This window comes from Lactuca saligna, chromosome 6 (genome assembly GCF_052625555.1).
Source record: "Lactuca saligna cultivar CGN05327 chromosome 6, ASM5262555v1, whole genome shotgun sequence".
NCBI lineage: Eukaryota > Viridiplantae > Streptophyta > Magnoliopsida > Asterales > Asteraceae > Lactuca > Lactuca saligna.
This window is the reverse complement of record NC_136422.1, coordinates 22023927-22043649: the sequence shown is the minus strand read 5'-3', so window position 1 is coordinate 22043649 and position 19723 is coordinate 22023927. Positions and strand designations below refer to the sequence as shown.

General features: G+C 30.6%; 2 protein-coding genes and 1 non-coding gene across 4 annotated transcripts; all 3 read left to right on the top strand.

Moving 5' to 3' along the window:
* The first annotated feature begins 2695 nt into the window (after nucleotides 1–2695).
* Nucleotides 2696–5170, top strand: LOC145003187 (uncharacterized). 2 transcript variants are annotated; one of them, XM_078962317.1, is made up of 6 exons: nucleotides 2696–2833; nucleotides 2967–3104; nucleotides 3610–3887; nucleotides 3980–4079; nucleotides 4155–4221; nucleotides 4935–5170. In XM_078962317.1, exons 2-6 carry the CDS (start codon nucleotides 3049–3051, stop codon nucleotides 4986–4988), a joined length of 555 nt encoding a protein of 184 aa, XP_078818443.1. In that variant the 5' UTR covers nucleotides 2696–2833; nucleotides 2967–3048; the 3' UTR covers nucleotides 4989–5170. The 2 variants fall into 2 exon arrangements, with proteins under 2 accessions (XP_078818443.1, XP_078818444.1); XM_078962318.1 differs by having other exon boundaries at nucleotides 3605–3887.
* Nucleotides 5171–8619: 3449 nt separating this feature from the next.
* On the top strand, nucleotides 8620–8725 carry LOC145003555 (U6 spliceosomal RNA). The gene has a single exon (XR_013662011.1). It is a non-coding gene; the product is annotated as a U6 spliceosomal RNA (small nuclear RNA).
* A 4064-nt stretch (nucleotides 8726–12789) lies between these two features.
* Nucleotides 12790–15980, top strand: LOC145000918 (EIN3-binding F-box protein 1-like). Its single transcript, XM_078960222.1, has 2 exons — nucleotides 12790–13051; nucleotides 13520–15980. Exons 1-2 carry the CDS (start codon nucleotides 13027–13029, stop codon nucleotides 15391–15393), a joined length of 1899 nt encoding a protein of 632 aa, XP_078816348.1. The 5' UTR covers nucleotides 12790–13026; the 3' UTR covers nucleotides 15394–15980.
* Nucleotides 15981–19723: the final 3743 nt, after the last annotated feature.

Below are 19723 nucleotides of genomic sequence, written 5' to 3'. Positions count from 1 at the left end.
TGCCTCTGAGGAACCGAAACACCTCTACGGATCTTGAGTTTTTTAATTTTTATTTTTTCGTTTTTACTATTTTTTTGTTTTCGTTTATTAATATTAATTTTTTTAATACACTAATACCTTATATTTTATGTAAAAAATTGACAAAAAGAGGTTAAAAATAATGAACTTATGTTTAATATCAGGCCACAGAACTGTTATCAGCAGATCAGTGTACTTCTTTACGGATCTGTGTACACCTCTGTGGATCAGTGTACACCTCTGCAGATCAGTATACACATGTGCGGATCAGTGTACATCTTTATGGATCTGTGTACACCTCTACGGATTAGTTATAGAAGTTATAGACGTATTTTAATGGGTTTTTGTGAGTTTGTGAGTTTCAATTACCAGTAGAAATTGTTTTTTTATTGTGTTTGTGGAGAGTGATTTGTAAATACAAAACAGTAAAAATACATGGAAAACATACATCAGTAGCAAACGTATTATATAAAAATTTCATTATTTTTAACTTTTTTTTGTCAATTTTTTTACATAATAATCACATAAGGTATTAGTGTATTTAAAAAAAATTAATATTAATAAATGAAAATGAACACAAAAAAAATTAAAAAAAAAAAAAAAAACAAAAACAAAAAACAAAGATTCCACAGAGCTGTAGAGTATCCGCAGAGACTTTAATGAAGTTTATTTCAAAGTGTGTTTATTATGAAGGTTGTATGTTTATGTTTTCTAAAGTATCTTTTGTAACCTACTTATAGTATGTTTATTACTTAGAATACCAGTATATGTAATTTTATAAAAAACATAGAATATTTGTATAATTTTTATTGAACACACAGCTTTATAAACGGGTAATTAAATAAGAAAAACAAAAAACAAAAAAAAAATTACATAATAATCACATAATCCCTTATGTGATTAAAAAATATATATTTATAAAAAAAAATAATAAAAAAAAATAAAACGAAAAAAAAATGAAAAAAAAACCAAGATCCGCAGAGGTGTTTATGGTTCCGCAGAACCCCATCTGCGGAACCTGTGGTCATTTTCTGAAATCTTCATTTTTATGGTCATTTTCTTCAAACTTACCCTACATTTTGTTCATTTGTCGAATTTACTCTTTAAACATATAGAGAGTTGTGGGTTTAAAATGTTTACTGATGTTGGCTAAAGTGAAATGATGTTGGGTGAAGTGAAAAGTTAAGTAGTTATCATTTAGATATGATCTATATTACATTATTTCAAAGAGATGAAAGCTGACAACCCCCAACTGGCTCCGCCAATAAGAGTCATCAAACCCCAATAATAAAAAAGGATGGGAACCTCTTTAACTAAACGTTCCCTTTTTACTATTCTTGGATGGTGACCGTAGATGGAGAGGGGAGGAGGTAGGAGTGCAGACCATATTTAATATTTATTTAATGAAAATAACTAAAAACGTGTAAAGAAAAAAGATAAAAGCGACCATTATACTTGTATTTTTGTATTTTCTGTTATATTAACATATTTATTAACTTTATGGACTATTTCTATAAGAGTTTAAAGAAAGCTCTAAACCGCTAACAACCACATCGATCAACCATTTCTACATCACCCTTGTTATTTATCTCTCCCATTCCTATCAACTCCAACAATGGACTCCCCTTATATCACCTCTGGTGTCGAAACCTACAACTTTGGTCACCGGCTACACCACCGATCTTAAGGTATCACATATCGGTACGACACGATAATATAAATTGTTATATATATGTTGGAGTCCCCTTTCTCTCCATAGAGGCTCTTTTGGAGAGATAATCATGGATTCATGGACTCCACATATATTTACATGGTATCAGAATCGGCGTCTCGCACTCTCGTGGCTCAGCATATCTATGTTTATCCTCATCGAGCCTCTGACTTTAAGGGGGAATGTTAGTGTATCCTACATCGGTACGACACAATAATATAAGTGATTATATATGTTGGAGTCTCCCTTTTCTCCACAATGACTCTTTTGGAGAGATAATAATGGGTTCCACATATATTTACAACCGAGGGAAATAGAACCCACCCCAACACTATATCTTTGTCACCGTTATCATATCTAAGGAAGACTGCCTATCATCGTTGAACCCAGTTCCAACATACCCATCTCTATCGACACAACACCATCCCACTATCATCTTTACCATCCTTATCTCCTATGTATTCATCTCGGTCATCATTCATTTCTCCTCGAACTGCCTATAACTCACCTTCAACCCCTATCGATACGTGGCTTTAATTTAAGATAATGGAAAATCCTTCTCATAATTTCATCTGAAAACTATGCAATGTATTACATCGTTGATGTACGAGTTCGGGACTCAGTTGGTTCCATAAGGATTATAATAAAGGAAATACGTGTTTCTAATTGATGGTATATGTGGTCCGAACATGTAGCGCATATTGTAGGGACGATGTGAGTAGTAAAGTTGATAGAACCCAACAACGAGTTCAAGTGTAGGGATTGGGATAGCCGGTCGTTGACGGTAACCTAGTACCAACATTTATGGATTTCACAACCATGATATCAACTCATATAGATTTTCAAAATTTGGACCAAAACTAGATATGAGTGTCAACTATAGGGACCAAAACTTTAATTTACTCTTTGAAAAATAAAGGTTGCACCGGACCCATTTCGATTACTTTGAAGCTAAGGAAAACCGGATAGTTGTAAAGCGAACCGGAAAGAACCCAAATGGACATGGGTTCAACTTTCATGGGGCGTTGGCAATCAAAGAGAATAATACTCCATACACAAAAGCTCGCACTTCATCAAATCAACCAATAACTATCATGTTCTTCGGTAAGTTTCAGATCCTTCTCTCTCTTTTCCTTTTCAATTTGCAAATTGAAGCTCCAAAATCTCGCAATTTTAAACTAATTCTCCGATTACAGTTTCAAAATTCCCTTTTCATGTTTTGTGGTGATTTTTTCAGGTCACTGTGCTCACTCCTTTTTCGATTCGGCTTTCACGCGATCCATTTTCATTATTTGACGTACTGTTTCGTTGATCTTTAGATGCAAATTTTCAGATCAGTTTCCAGTTGCGTTTGCAAAATTATCGAATTAATGGGGTCAGTGTTCCTCTCTCTCTCTCTCTCACACTCTCATCTTGTTCGATTAAACCTATCGATTGCAAAACTGCGCTGTTAGTCTATCAAATACCATGTCTGTTCTAAGAGTAACTGAAATAACATTGTCTATTTACAAACTCCCTGCTTACATTTATGAAACCTAAACCTTTTGATTTCTTTGCAAATTGTAGTAGCAAATGAAATATCATTTATACGCATGAATCCAAAAGTAACTTTGATTCTGATTCTCATGATGTTGCAATTATATTTAACATTTGAGAACACAAACATATTGGAGAAAGAAACAACCTGTAAAAATGGGGGTTTGTTGATATTCTTGTGAATTCTTATCATCATAGTCTCTTTACGTTCTTTACCTTGTTGGTTTATACATGTAAGATGCTTAATTTTTGGTCAAGTTTTTCTTTTTTATGTTTTTGTTAGTATTAAATTTGATTTATGCTAACCATTTTTATGGTTGTAAACCTTCTTTGCAACAGAACAGACGGTGTCTTGGATGTTGTACTAAGCCGTCATTTGTGACTACAGATAATAATCCAACAGGAAAACCTCAAGACACAAATAATAATAATAATATTAATAATAATAATAATAAGAATAAGAAACCTAGTATTCTAGAAGATTTCTATAGTAGCAGTACATATGATATGGATAGCAGTCTACATTACTCTCAAATAACTGCCACATCAGCTACCAACCTCCCACTGGATCATAATACACAATCCACTTCTTCCACCAATCCTTCAGAATTCATAAACCATGGTATTTTTTTTTTAATTATTATTTCATTATTTTCATACTATAATCTGTAAAAAAAGATCTGACATTTTTATAAACTTGTTGTGGTTTTTCAGGTTTTCTTCTTTGGAATCAGACAAGACAACAGTGGATTGGAGAAAAGGCAGTTGAAAAGAATAAGAAAGCTCGTGAACCTGTTATAAGCTGGGCGATTAGGTAATTTGTTAAGCTCTGAGGGTAATTTGGTAATTTGGAAAAGACATGATCTGAGTGTACTTTTTTGTTGTTTAGATGGAATGCTACTTATGATAATTTGCTTGGGACAAACAAGCCTTTTGCAAGGCCCATTCCTCTACCTGTAAGTCTTAATTTTTTGAAGATCAACATTCAGAGTGAATTATATTTTTTGTCCCTGAGTATTGTTGGGTTCTTTTTTCGATTTTGGTCCCAAAAAGTTTCTCTTGTAATTTTGGTTCTTGTAACATTTTTGGTCCTTGCTTTCGTAAAATTACTATTCTGGTCACTGAATAGAGCTGATTTGTGCAGTTTTGGCTCCAAAAATATTGTCATTTTACTTTTACAGGGATCAAAATGTTAGAAAAACCTCAAGTAAGGATCAAATTTGCAAGAGAAAACTTTTTTGGGTCCAAAATTCAAGAAATCAACTAAACTTAGGGATGAAAACGTTAGAAAAACCTCCGGTAAGGACAAAATTTGTAAGAGAAAACTTTTTGGATCCAAAATTGAAAAAATATACTAAATTTAGGGTTCAAAATATTAGAAAAACCTCATGTAAGGACCAAAATTGTAAGAGAAAACTTTTTTGGTCCAAAATTGAAAGAACAACTAAACTTGGGGATCAAAAACCTCAGGTAAGGACCAAAATTGTAAGAGAAAACTTTTGTGGTCCAAAATTGAAAGAACAACTAAACTTAGGGATCAAAACGTTAGAAAAACCTCAAATAAGGACCGACATTGAAAGATAATACTTTTTGGTACCATTATTGAAAGTTGTAGCATACTCAGGGACCAATAATGTAATTTACTCCATTCTTATAAATTTTGTATCAGGAAATGGTAAATTTTCTTGTGGATATATGGGAACAAGAAGGATTGTACGACTGAAAAAGATAAGATTTGTGGTGCGATTGTTACGTTGAATTTAAAACAGTCAAAACTTGAATATCTTCTGTTTCTGATGTTTTTAATGTGAGCATAAGTATGTTCTGTTGTCTATAATTTTACCTAGTACACATTATATGATGATTTCTTAATGTTGATTGAATGAATTTGTTTTGAAAAGGAAATATCTAGTTTTATTTCATCTATTAATCCATTATATTTTCATTTCTTTCTATCGTATTTTTTTTCCTTATTAACACTTATTTTGGAAGATTAAAATGGTAAAAATACAATGCTTTAGTAAATCTAAATATGGCATGATACAAGAACAGATCATAATGTATAATATATTTGTTGGATTGTTATAAAAGTAAAAAAGGACATCATCTTAAAATTGATTTAAAAGTATAATGGATTGTTCAATGGTTGCAGTTAGATTTGAGTCAGACCCAGTAAGAAACGTCTCAGAGGCTATAATATTGAATATCGAATCAGAAGCTTCTAATTATAATATCAAACAGAATCTAATCGAGCCAAGCTTAGGTCCCGTTTTATAGTTTCTGTCCGCAAAAGTGTTGTATGAGAAAGTTTTCTGACTGTGAAAGAAATAATGTTGTTTGATTATGCATCTGATTGAATATGTTGAATGATGAAAAATAACAATATTATCCTACTGTTCTATAATATGATGGATAACTTGCTGAATAATTATAAAAACATATAAATTGTCATATAAAATCAAAATTATACAATAATAATTTAAATTTTTAAATAAAATATCGATTAAGTTGTTTTTAGTTTATTTTTTAAAAGTTGATATCACGTTGTTATTCTTTCTAACAATTTTAATTTGTTTTTTATAACGCAATATGTGACTCTTGACCCGGTTTATGTCTGATAGTGGTGGGATGGATGGTTTTTTTTAAATATATTAGGATGATGGTGGTGTTATCTAAAAAATAATTAATCCAATAAAAATGAATTAAAAAATTAACTAAAAGAAATTAATAATCTAATAAATTAATATTTATTATATATAAATATTATATATTTATAAATAATAGTTATTAATATATAATAATCCAATAAAAGAATTAATCCATAAAAAAGAATTATTTAAAAGAAGTTAATAATTCAATAAAATAATATTAATTAATACATAAATATTATATATTAAAAATAATATTTATTAATATATAATAATCCAATAAAAAATTAAAAAGTTTTATTTAAAAGAAATTAATAATCCAAAAAAAGAGACAAAGTTTGGGTACATTTGTCTTTCCAGCTTATTAAAAAAAATATGATTTTAGAGTTTTTTGAAAAAGATATATCTTATCGGAAAGACCTTTTTTATGCATATTAAACAGTCTTTCTGATCCATTCTACCAGAAAAATATGTTTGGATCTGAAAAGATATCTATTAAACTGGACATTAGTTTTTACTAGACCAATAAAAAGGATATCATATGGGGCTCTAATTATATTAATAAATAAAAAATGGTTTAAAGCAATAATGGTTAGGGAAAATGGATAACACCCGCTAACTCATTATTGGGCTTGGAAAGATCTAAACAGCTTCGGGCTTATAGATTGTAAGTACATAAAAAAATGTATGTGTATGCCACTTGATTGATTTATAAGAATTAAATATTATTTATACAACCAAAAAAATTAATAAAAGAATAGTTGCAACTTGGAAGACCATGAGTTGGAATGTGTTGGATTCTCAAATAGACCATGAGAGCATGTTCCAATAAAGAAAAGATTGATGTGTTGGATACCTGCATTCGTTCATAACCATAATGAATTGGAATATATATATATATATATATATATATATATATATATATATATATATATATATATATATATATATATATATATATATATATATATATACATAAACGAAATTTTGTAACCAACAATGAATAATTTTAAACATATTATTTGCCATATACAAATAATAAGCACTTGATATTAACCTATGGAAAAACATCACACTTTACAATTTTCTCAAAAAACTGTAAAAAATATTATATAGATTTTTTGTGCAAAATAATGGACTATGGTTTATAACTTTATATGTAAGAAAAAATAAATGCATGAGAATGATAGTTTATGACCTTAATAATGTAGTACTTTACTTGTAATTCCATTCTAGACTAAACTGTTGTAGTTTTATAATTTATTTTCATATAAAAATATATTTTTTTTCATTCTAGACTAAACTGTTATATATAATTACAATTTGTTTCTTGTTTTAATTTTTTTTTCAGATTAAATATGCATTTTTTCCAACGATGTATAAATATGGTAGTTAAAAAATCATACTGTTATTTATTATTATTATTATTATTATTATTGAATTTTCACGTGAGAATCCAAGTTGCATGAACTGATTGAATATTCAAAAACAAATTGTAATTAAATAATATAAAAGTAAACCTGAGGAAGGTGTACAAAAATAATTTTGTTGTAAAAATAATAATATGTGATTGCTTTACAGATTGGGCTTTGTAGACTACATTCAAAGAACTTGCCCGTCCATTAAATTACTCTCTTTTACCGCAGGATATAATACTTTTTTGGATACATTCTTCTTCAAAAGTCTTTTTTTTTGTTTATTTTTATTTATTTATTTATTTTTTTGGTATGGTTGGTATTTTTAGTGTTAACATACATGGTATTTATAGAAGGATTTAATTATTTATTCCGTATTTTACTTATTGCGAATAAATGATTTATCGTAAATGAGTTGATTCGTACACAATGTTATTTTGTAATACATGATAGTTTATATTTTAGAAGGGTCATACAGTATAAAAAATATATATAGCCTTGTTTAAAAAAGTTATATATTAAAAGGACATTAGCAAGTTGCTAAACAAAAAAAAACACAATTACAAAATATTCAACGGGTGTTGAAGCCAACAAACCGAATTACTGGGATAATGGTTACTTATGTTGTTCTACTACATAAAAGATAAATCTCTTACACATTAAATATATCGTCTCATCTCAACATCTTATCAGCAAAAATCATAGTATTTTTATATTTTCAAATACACCAAATCAAATTGTTATACTAACAATAGCATCCACCAGATTTTTTTTAGCAATCAACTTCAACCCAGTGATCCAGGAGCCTAATTTGTGAAACTAAGTAAACCCCACTTGTTGAATATTCAACCATCTAAAAACGACACACCAAGTTCTCATCGCACCTTCGCATCTCAGAAAGAAAGGGATAATGACTTAGGAGAGTAATAAGGTTTTCAGTTTGTCTGTATTACGTCACTAAGATTTTTTTTTTTTTTTTTTTTTTTTTGTGCGTATTAGACCAATATGGTTATTATTACCGTTTAAAATAGTCCTTTTTACCGGTTTTAACCAGTAAAAATGACTATTTCTAAACGGTAATAACAACAATATTGGTCTAATACGCACAAAAAAAACTTTAGTGATTTAATACAGACAAACTGTAAACCTTATTATCATCCTAAGTCATTAACCTTAATTTTAAAGATATTGAGAATATATGACCATCAACAGTAAACTACTTCGTTTAGAACTCGCGTCGTCCCATATAACCTACTACTCCTCTATATGGTGAAACTCTTCATCTATAGTCGTCCCTTTGGGGACATCTGATAAAATTGGAACGATACAGAGAAGATTAGCATGACCCTGCGCAAGGAAGGATGACACACACAAATTGAGAAATGGTCCAAAAAAAAATTTAACCCTTCATCGTCTTCTCTAAAACCCTAATTTTCTTTTCAAATGCTAATAGAGTTCAATTGCAATTCTTACGTTTCAGTACTTCATCTACTGAAGTCATGATTAGACAACATGTGGATTCTATGGTCAGATTGATTTTCTTGTTGATGCCTTCAACCATTTGTGGTAAGTAAGGGTGATATTTCTTTTTATAAAGTCTCTTTTAAGTTTTTTACTTTTCCTGTCATTAAGTTTCATGTTTTATAAACTTCCGTTTATGTGTTGTAGATAGTATGTATATGTTTGTTTATGTGCTGGTTTTTTTTATTCATTTTGCAACTTCAGTTTCTTAGTTCATGTTGTGGTTTTGCTTTTTATAAAATAATTGATAATAGACATCCTCTGCAAGTCCATATTGGTTTTACATTTCCATTCGTTATCAAATGTAGACATTGATGGGAGGTATCAAAGTGAGATTGTTTTTGTACATATTGATGTATTCATGTAAACATTTAAATGATAAAAAAGAAGTTATTGATAAAATGTTGCATATTAATGTAATGAAGATCATCAATCATATGAGTTTTTGGACTTAGAAGTTCTGGAAGGGTTGTGAAATAAGTTTAAATAGAAGCAATTATTTTCAGTCAAACAAATCAGTCACATTGATTAGTAAGCATGTTTTCTAAATAATTAGGGTTAATGACTTAGGAGGGTAATAAGGTTTCCAGTTTGTCCGTATTAGGTCACTAAGGTTTTTTTTGTGCGTATTAGACCAATATGGTTGTTATTACTGTTTAGAAATAGTCCTTTTACCGGTTTTAACCGGTAAAAGGACTATTTCTAAACAGTAATAACAACCATATTGGTCTAATACGCACAAAAAAAACCTTAGTAACCTAATACGGACAAACTGAAAACCTTATTACCCTCCTAAGTCATTATCCCCAGAAAGAAATGATCTAACTGCTCCACCGTACTCCACCATCATAGTACAAATAGGACAAAGGATAGAAAGGATATCCACATCACGAAAAGACAAATTTGATCTAGTTGGTATGCTTCCAAGATAAGCTTTCCAAATCATAATGTTAACTTTCCAATGCAAGAATGAAATTCACCGGTTTTCAAGTTACCATTTAATAAAAATAAATAAATAAATAAATAAAAACAGGTAATTATCATTTATTGGCAAAGAAAAAATTATTGTATACGACAACTTAATAACAAACAAATTGAAATATTACACATCAAATATATAATTATTAAATGGCCTATGATTGTTTCTTTGTTAAAATTTAGCCAATGTCTAATCATGTTGATTATTGTTAATTATTATACTTAACCCTCGGTTGATACAATGGTGGCCTACTTGCTTACCATAATTAAGGGTCTTACTTTTTTAATCAATCAACTACAATATAAAATTAACACAATTAAATTTGGATGGTGGTCCTAGCTTGGATTCTATCATCATAAATAGAGGATTTAGGAGTCTTTTGATGCTATTATTTGTTATTATATATATATCATATTAACTTTATGTATAGAAAGATTTTGACCATTCAAAATTTATCTAATTAACAATAAACAAGTTGTACTGATTTGTAATTTAAGGAAATGTCTTTTTATTACCCAAATGTTATTTAGAATATTGTATACAAAGTTTGTGCTATAAATTTATGTATATTTAATCATGGACGGTACTAGTCATATAATATCAATGTTTTAAAAATCAGTTTTTTAGTTGAACCGATATGATGGTTATTCCTGGTTTAATCGGTTCGACTGTCGGTTCAACTGAGTTTTATAATTTTAATCTTTTTTGTTATTTTCCTACACACATAGGCATCAACAGTTTAACATTAAAAATACATATAAATACGTATTGTAGATCAATCCAAATAAATTTAAAAACACATAATCATAAGTTTTACATTAATTTACATACATGAAAATAAAAATAAAGTATAATACATAAATAAATATAGTTTTAGATGCATAGATATGCATTAAAAAACTTTAAAGCATTATCATATGTTTTTATACAAAGAAATATAATTAGATGTGAAAAAAAACACCAAAGTTTGTGATGCAAAATGATTTATTTATATCTATTATTATTTAATTTAACCGGTTCAACCGAGTTTTTGTAAAAACTGACCGGTTCATTTCGATTAATAAATAGACATAAAACCAATTCTTGTTGAACTGCTCCTTCGGTTCCCGATCCAACAGGTTCAACTGGCATGTTCAAACTTATTTTTTAACCATTGTATGATATAATTATAATTAAAGAATAAACCATATAAATGGGATATGGATGAATGGTTCTCTACGGATAACAATGGGAAAATATAGAACAAGTATCTGTAGTCTCATTTAATATTCGATGATAAACTTATATTCTAAGCTCGGTTATGTTGTGTCATGAACTAAACTTGGTTATGTTCTGTCATTTACTCTGCTAATGAATAATCATTAGATGTACACCTATGAGCATATTATATCCTTGTTTATGATCTTAAATATATTTAAATTTTATACGTTCGAAATAACATTACCTGAAACCCAATAATAATCTCATTAAAAATTTACTTGAACTTTTTAATAATTTCAATTTCTAAACACATCAACAGTTTAATATCAATAACGTAATTTGGTTAAATCACACTAGACCACATCGAATTAAAGACCTCTATAAGGATTGCTCTTAAATCACGAGTAAGGTGATAGATATGAGAGTTGATCAACACAAGAAATGGTGACACGACATAAAAGAGAGATGAATGATGAATGACACTTCTTGCTTCTTACTTAAATGTTAGTGTTGACAACCTGACTTACTCTCGACTTAGAGAACGAAGAACAAAACAACATGATTAAAAATCTCAATGTTACGATTTTAATTTTGAAATATTATCTATTATAGGTTAATATCACAGTTTAGAATGTAAATACAATTGCATAATAAATTTTATATTTCTAATATTTAATGTAATGTTAAAAAACAATTTTTAATGATGTCACTAAATTATATATATATATATATATATATATATATATATATATATATATATATATATATATATATATATATATAGAAAAGTGAATATACCCTTAAGGGTATATAAACTTAGGTACCCAAACCCACTATAATACAATGCTTTGTTTGATATATTCATTATAATATTCTTAAACTTCAACCCTAACTTGATTTACTTTCAACATTTCCAAAATTTCACCATTATCTTCCTCTTACATCACATCTTTTTGTCAAACACTACTAAACTATATATATATATATTAGAGTTAAAAGTGAAAAATATGTAAGAGGACAATAAATGTGAAATTTATAAAAAATTTCGAAGTAAATCAAGTTAGAAGTTGAATTATAAGAACATTGAACAATTACAATATATATATATATATATATATATATATATATATATATATATATATATATATATATATATATATAACACAAAACGACGTAATATAGTGAGTTTGGGTATCTAAGTTTATATACCCTTAAGGGTATATTCACTTTTTCATATATATATATATATAAACCATAGGAACCATGGTTATAAAATTAATTAAACTTTTATAATAAAAACTCATCATTATTAATTAATTATTTTAAATAAACTATTAATTAAAAGATATTTTTTAGCCATATAAAATTATAATTATTGATTCAAATAAATATATAAATTTATATCACATTATAATCTGTATTAGTATTATTTTATTTTTATTCTAATGTTATTAATTAATTTAATATAATTAGAATGTAAAATTTAAATTTTAAAATTAAAAATAAAGAATTTATAGGTTGATAAGTGACATGACATTAATTAAAAGGTTTAATATGATAGCACAACGTAAAATAAATAAATAAATAACCTACTTATAATATATAAAAATATATAAAGAGAATAAAATACAATCTAATCAAATTCTTAGAAATGTCATAATTACATAGGAAAATTGAAAAGGAAATTTAGGACTTTGTCATTCGTTGCATTTGCTTACGTAACTATTCCTTCATTTATATATATAGCGACCAACTGACCCCCTCTCCGACAATAACATATGCGTGCTTAACTCTTCCCATTTTCCTCTCCTTTTTGCCCTAAGATCATTAGGGTTTTATCATTCCTCATGATTTCTCAGCAATTCTGATGCTTTCATCATTTACACATCCATCGAGTGTTATATTCTTGTTGATATTGGTAGTTGTTTCACCCTTTTTTGCTCTCGATAGAGGGTTTCTGCGGCTCAGATTTGCAGGGGTGTTCTTCCAATTGTACTCATGCAGAAGCTCGTCGGTTACAGTGGTAACTATCTTTACATCTTGTTAATTTTGATTTTCTGTTGTGATGTTACTTAATTTGATCGTTTTTATTTTAAATTTTGTGCTTTTACTTGTGTATGTTTCAATTTTTTTCTACAAAGTTGCATGCTTTATGCTTTTAGTAGGTTAGTTTTTTCGTTGATCGAGATCGTTCTATATTTTATATTCGAAAGTGTTACATGAACTTCTACTGAATACAGAGGTATTCTCAGCGTTATAAAAATCCTTTAAGAATCTTTTTCATTAATCTTGTTAAACCTGTTTCCTTCTTCCCCTGTTTTAAATAGATCAAATGAAACCACTTATTATGTATGAAATTATACATTGTTAATGGTAATATTCTCATATATGCAACTGTTCAAGAAACTTAATTAGCACCATTTATGCCAAAGGTTACGTATGTAAAATCAAATATAATCTAAACTTTTTTTTTAATATAATTAATTTTCAGGGGAGGGTGATTTTTCTCATGGGAAGTCAATGTACACAAATCCAAAGGATTTGGGTATATTCACATCTCATGGACATCACATGGAAGTCTATTCCTTACCTTGCAAGAGATCCAGATCCAGAATCAATGCTCCATTTATATTCAATGGGCAAATTCATAAAAAACCAAAAACCACCATTGAAATCCTTCCAGACGAATGCCTATTTGAAATCTTTAAACGCCTGAATGGAACCCAAGAAAGAAGTTCATGTGCTTCTGTCTCAAAACACTGGCTTAACCTATTAAGCACAATCCGAAAAGACGAATTTACCCAATCTTTAAACCAACAACCAAACGCCCACCTTTCAAGATTCCTAAAAGGGAAAAAAGCTACAGATATCAGACTCTTAGCAATTGCAGTTGGAGCAAGTAGCCATGGAGGACTTGGAAGTCTTTCTATAAATGGAAACAATGTCACTCGTGGTGTCACAAATTTAGGCCTCAAAGCGATTTCCCGTAATTGCCCTTCTCTTACGGATCTTTCTTTGTGGAATCTATCGTCCATTTCAGATGAAGCGATTATTGAAATTGCTAACGAGTGTCATAATCTGGAAAAGCTCGATTTTTGTCAAATCCCGATTTCCGATAACTCTTTAATCGCAATCGCAAAAAATTGCCCTAATCTCAAAGAATTGTCGATAGAATCATGCTCAAATATTGGGAACGAAGGGCTTCAAGCAATTGGTCAACGCTGTCAAAATTTAAAGTCAATTTCAATAAAGAATTGTTCACAAGTTGGAGATCAAGGAATTACGAGTTTGTTATCATCATCATCATCATCGAGTTATTCCTTGATGAAGCTAAAGCTAGAATCATTAAACATTAGTGACATGTCACTAGCTGTTATCGGACACTATGGGATTAAAATTACCGATTTAGCCCTGACCCGACTTTGTAAGGTGACCGAAAAGGGGTTTTGGGTAATGGGCAGTGGTCAAGGCTTACAAAAGTTAAAGTCTTTGACTATTACCTCCTGTTTTGGGGTTACTGACCTAGGGCTTGAAGCATTGGGCAGAGGCTGCCCGAATTTGAAACAGTTTGCCCTTCGAAAATGCGCGTTTTTGTCTGATAATGGAATCATGTCGTTTGCTGAGGTGGCACTTTCACTTGAGACAATTCTTCTAGAAGAATGCCATAGGGTGACACAATATGGGGTTTTCAATATGGTTTTAAAAAGTAAGTTGAAAAATCTTACTTTGGAGAATTGTTTTGGGATTAAAGATTTGGTTCCCTGGAATGGGATTCCATTCCGTTGTTCTGATTCCGTCAAATCTTTATCCATTCGAAACTGTCCCGGATTCGGAAACAATAGCTTGATGTTGTTTGGACGAATTTGCCCCCAGCTTCAAAATGTTGAATTTACAGGACTCCATGGAATTACAGACGAAGGTTTTGCCCCACTCATTGAGTGTTGTGAACCTGGTTTAGTTTCGGTCAGCCTTAGCAGCTGCCCGAAGCTGACCGATAAATTGGTTTCCGAACTCTGCAAGATTCATGGCGGGACACTCGAGACTCTAAATCTTGATGGCTGCACCTCCATCACTGATTCCAGCTTGGTTTCCATTGCATCCGACTGCTTATTGCTGACCGAACTTGGTGTTTCTGGAAGCGGAATCACAGATTCCGGAGTTAGAGCCTTGGCTTGTACCGTGCAATTGAATCTTCAGATTCTTTCAATCTCGAACTGCCGTTTAGTGTCGGATGAGAGCTTACCTTTCTTGGTGAAGCTAGGGGAATCGCTCGTGGGGTTGAATGTTCGACAATGTCATGGAATCGGTAATTCCGGAGTTGGGCTTTTGGTAGATCAGCTCTGGAATTGCGATATCCTTTCCTAAATTTGATAATCTTGAATACCCTTTTTGCTGTCTGTCCATAATATCAATCCGTTTGAGTAGTATGTTGAGTTTTATAGGCTCTTGTGATTCCAGAGTTGTTTCTTGTTTTTCCGGGGGAATTGGAATGGCTGATACCTCTCTTTTTTGCAGTTACAAAGTAACTGCTGCAAGAATTTTTTTTCCCTTTTTAAACAAGGTTTTTTATATTCTTGACAGCCATATACCCTCAAGAATCTTGACAACTATCTTCTGGTTCTAGAGTCACCTTTTACAATGGTCCTAGTCGTGTTTTTTAGCTTGTCATAAAGGGTAAATTTGTCATTTCACTTGTAAGATTCCATTTTCATTTCTTGTAAGTCTTGATTCCTTGAAACAAAAGTTTGTTAGGGTTTGAACTCAGGGCAGTGATGCCTTGTTTTTGGTGGGCTTTGGCCATGTCAGCAAATTATTTTGTCTGACATTTTTTTTTCCAAGGCTTCACTTGTTTGTGACCTGTTGATCTATTATGTAAATGGGAATCAATGCTTTCTGTATAAGTTGTATTATATGTCTGTTAAGAATTAATAAATTTGTAATTTGATCTGTTATTGAGTTGTTATTATAAAATATTTCGTTTCAAACTTTAAGAAATGAGTTTGCTATTAGATGTGATATTTAATTGTTGGACATTATCACCAATTAGAATCAGTTGACGTTTGTTGAATAATTAAGAGATATGTATGCCTTAAATTGAAAGTACACTAGAACATTGATTAAAAGAAAAATATAGTAGTTAAAGACAACTGGTATTTCGTCGCCCCGTGTGTTGTGGTGGAGAACTCAGGTGTAGATCTCCTCTGTAAGTGGACCATAAAAATATAAAAATAAAGTTTCGATCCAAACAATTATGTATGTATTTCTTCTTCATCCTCTTCTTCCTCGGGATCTCTTTAGGATCCTCTTCAACCCAACCATTATTCCCTTGATCAGGGAAGTAGGATCTCCGTGCGGGGGATATCCTGCCATAATGTCTATACGAGAATTTAGAGGTAAGAATCATAGAGAGAATGTAAACATGTTTTATAGTATTACAAAAAAATTTCTATAGTATTTTAAATTTGTATGGTAAAGGTTCCCTGTATGGTTTGTTGGTAAGTTTTAGACTTGTTGCAACACCACGATCACTTCCAAACACATGTTGGTCATATCTCAAATAAATATAGTTGATTAGGTTATATTTATCCCAGAAATGATTACATAACTTTCTAGGTTTGACTATTAGTGTTCAACATCTAAATACTTATGTTTTGTTCTTCTAGTGATACTTGTCGTGGTATGTAAGCATGTATGTATACTTCTAGTGATTCTGTCACATCCCCAAACCGGAACAGCGGAAACGTTCGGGGGCAGATGACTTCATGTTAAGTATCACAACAATTGCATAATAGAAATTAAAGTACAGCAACCATGAATTTATAAAGTATAAGTTTTACATTTGTATTCAAAAACCATTATATACACGATACAACAAATGTATATCAAAAGTTTTGGAGACATAAGTCCATGAAGCTCCATCTTCTTTAAAACTTGTGTATACGAGCTTATTGTTTGCTTGAGAATACAAGTGGTTTTGAAAAGAATGTCAACAATTAAGTTGGTGAATTCATAAGCATGCTTGTAACGGAAAATGTGTCATTTGTTCCTTGAAATCGTAAGTATGTTTTTCCCAGAAAATCTCATATTTTTGGTTGTAAATGTTTTGTAGTCTTAATATCTTAAGACCGAAATGTGTAGCTGATACTGTACTCTGAAATAGTATAATGTAGTTTTAATTTACATAAAACCATGAAATGTATGTTTTCTCTGTACTAACATAGTATTATGTATATGTACTTGTATAAAACTATGTAATTGTAAGTGCCTGGATTCACCAGCTGTCATGTAAAATATTGTATTATAGTTTTATTTAATAAAACTAAGTGATGTTGTTTACTTATTCACACATTAATCGTATTATTCAATACCAAGTTGTGAGTTATCATAACCATGATTGATGACCTGAGATAGCCTAAACATGACGTTCTTCAGGCGTTGCAATGGTACGACATTTGTCACCCCAAGCCTACCGGCCTAACTGTAGTGAACAATTAAGATGCGGGATTGGCAGTCCCGTATAGATCTATACACAAGTGTCACGCTCTCCCTTCAGGAGACTCTAGTTATAATTTCAGGACTTGGTTGGCACTTTAGATAAGTACTTGAAGTCGAAGTGTGTCTCACAAATGCTATATTGACGGTTACGTGTAGAATAATGAAAAGTTACTTTGTAATAAGTAATCTGTAAGCTTTTCTCATAAACTATATCTATCATAGTTTATTTGTTTGTTTCTATACTGTAATCTGAACGTGTAAAATAGTACGTTTGTTTCCATAAACTATAGCTATTATAGTTTATATGTTTGTTTCTGTATTGTAATATGAACTTGTAAAATAGTACGTTTGTTCTATAAACAATACCTATTATAGTTTATATGTTTGTTTCTATGAAAACGTCAACTGAAATCTATTTGAAAAATATTGATTTTTAACACATGAATTTATACTTATATAAATATAATATTTATATAATTTTGATTAAACAGACAGTCAAATAAATAATTTTACCCCAAGTCCACAACCAAACAAGAAACAGGAAATGAAGTCAAATTATTAATTATAAGCCTGTTGAACCCTAATTATATAATTTATATAGACATAAATATATAATTTCATTGATGGCAACAATTAACAAATATTGAAAATATTTATATTTTAACACAAATTTATTGTGTTATACTTGTATTTCTTCCCCTAAAATGGTGAAAATTTATGAAAAAGTAGGAGTATGAACTCACTTGATGAGTGGTAAATTGGGCAGCGCTTCGCTACTTGAAAATATGAGTCTTTGGTGAAATTTGAGTTTCTGCGAGGGCAGAGTTTCGACTGAAAAAGATGATTTTCTCGGGAAATTCGATTGCTCTAGGTTTCCTTCAGGTGTTAGGGGTACTTCTAGGCTTCGAGGGTTTTAGAGGGGCTTAGAAAGATGTTTAGAGTGAAAGAGTATTGAAAAATCTAACCATAAATCTGGAGGCCTCGCATGCTATTTATAGGAGGTTGCTGAACCTCAGTACGTTGGGCGTACATACGAGGACGGGACACGTAATCAGTACGTTGGACGTACTGCTTGATCATTATCTAGGCTTCGGACGTGGCTGATACGTGTTTACCATGCGAAGGAAGGGCGGCGTGGTCAATTCAAGACCCAGTTTATGAGTACGTTGGGCGTAATTCTGTACGCGGGGAGTACTCCTTTGGACCAGCCTCAGAATTTGTGCCTCAAACTTCAAAAATTTATATCTTTCGCATACGATCTTCGTTTTTGACGTTATTTATATCCAAGCGTAGGTGAGATCGTGCTCTACAACTTTCATTTGGACTTCGTCGGCTAATTTTGAGTTTATTTTTTAAATTGTATTTTTAACAGTCCGGGACAGAAAAAATTCGTTAAAAATTCATAACTTCTTTATCCGACGTCCATTTTCGTCTGTCTTTTTACCGTTAGATTTCTTTTGACAAGATCTCCGATTCTCGTTTAGGTTGTTTTGGCCAAAAGTTGCTCGATCTAAATTTCGAGTTTCGGGCTGCATACTGTTCTGCCAAATCTTAGAAAATTCATAACTTCATCACACGAAGTCAAATTTGGGCGTTCTTTTTATGCACGCTCTCGGTTTTACGTATAGTACAACTTTCATGTAGATCGTTAAATCTAAAAAGTATCCTAGTGTATATTTACTTTTTACGACACGCAGTGTTGTGCCGGTTCTGTCTTAAAACTTTGATAAACCATAACTTCTTCGTTATAACTCAGATTTTCGTATTCTTTATATTTCTGGAATTCTTGTCACGACCACTACTACTTTCCTCATAGATATCATGTTTATTTAACATTTTATTTTTGAGGATCAAATAAGTAATTGCACATAATATTGAAAATTTTCTCTTTATTATTTTTAAAATAAACTAGTTACAACTTAATCTAAACTATTACATTGATTTGAAATAACGGGTCGTTACAAGAGTGCTCAATACATTCCAAGAAATAAGTAGAGGGAGAGCTTTGTGGAGGAAATTTGTGGTTAGTTAAGTTGGTGCTTTTACTACCACATCCATAATCGAGATCCTAAAACTAAACTGACATTGCTCGTCAATAAGTGCATTTAAAACCCTCTTATGGGAAATCAAACAATGCCCCGGGGTAAACATTGTGGATGACACAAAAATTATCAAGAAGGTCATTACAAAGATGCCAACG

What these genes read in the sequence shown, in the direction of transcription:
- LOC145003187 (XM_078962317.1), top strand. Translation starts at nt 3,049, where the DNA reads ATGCAAATTTTCAGATCAGTTTCCAGTTGCGTTTGCAAAATTATCGAA. An exon ending in GTTATAAGCTGGGCGATTAG is followed by an intron (nt 4,080 to 4,154) that starts GTAATTTGTTAA and finishes TTTGTTGTTTAG; the next exon opens with ATGGAATGCTACTTATGATA. An exon ending in CAAGGCCCATTCCTCTACCT is followed by an intron (nt 4,222 to 4,934) that starts GTAAGTCTTAAT and finishes ATTTTGTATCAG; the next exon opens with GAAATGGTAAATTTTCTTGT.
- LOC145000918 (XM_078960222.1), top strand. Translation starts at nt 13,027, where the DNA reads ATGCAGAAGCTCGTCGGTTACAGTG. An exon ending in GAAGCTCGTCGGTTACAGTG is followed by an intron (nt 13,052 to 13,519) that starts GTAACTATCTTT and finishes ATTAATTTTCAG; the next exon opens with GGGAGGGTGATTTTTCTCAT.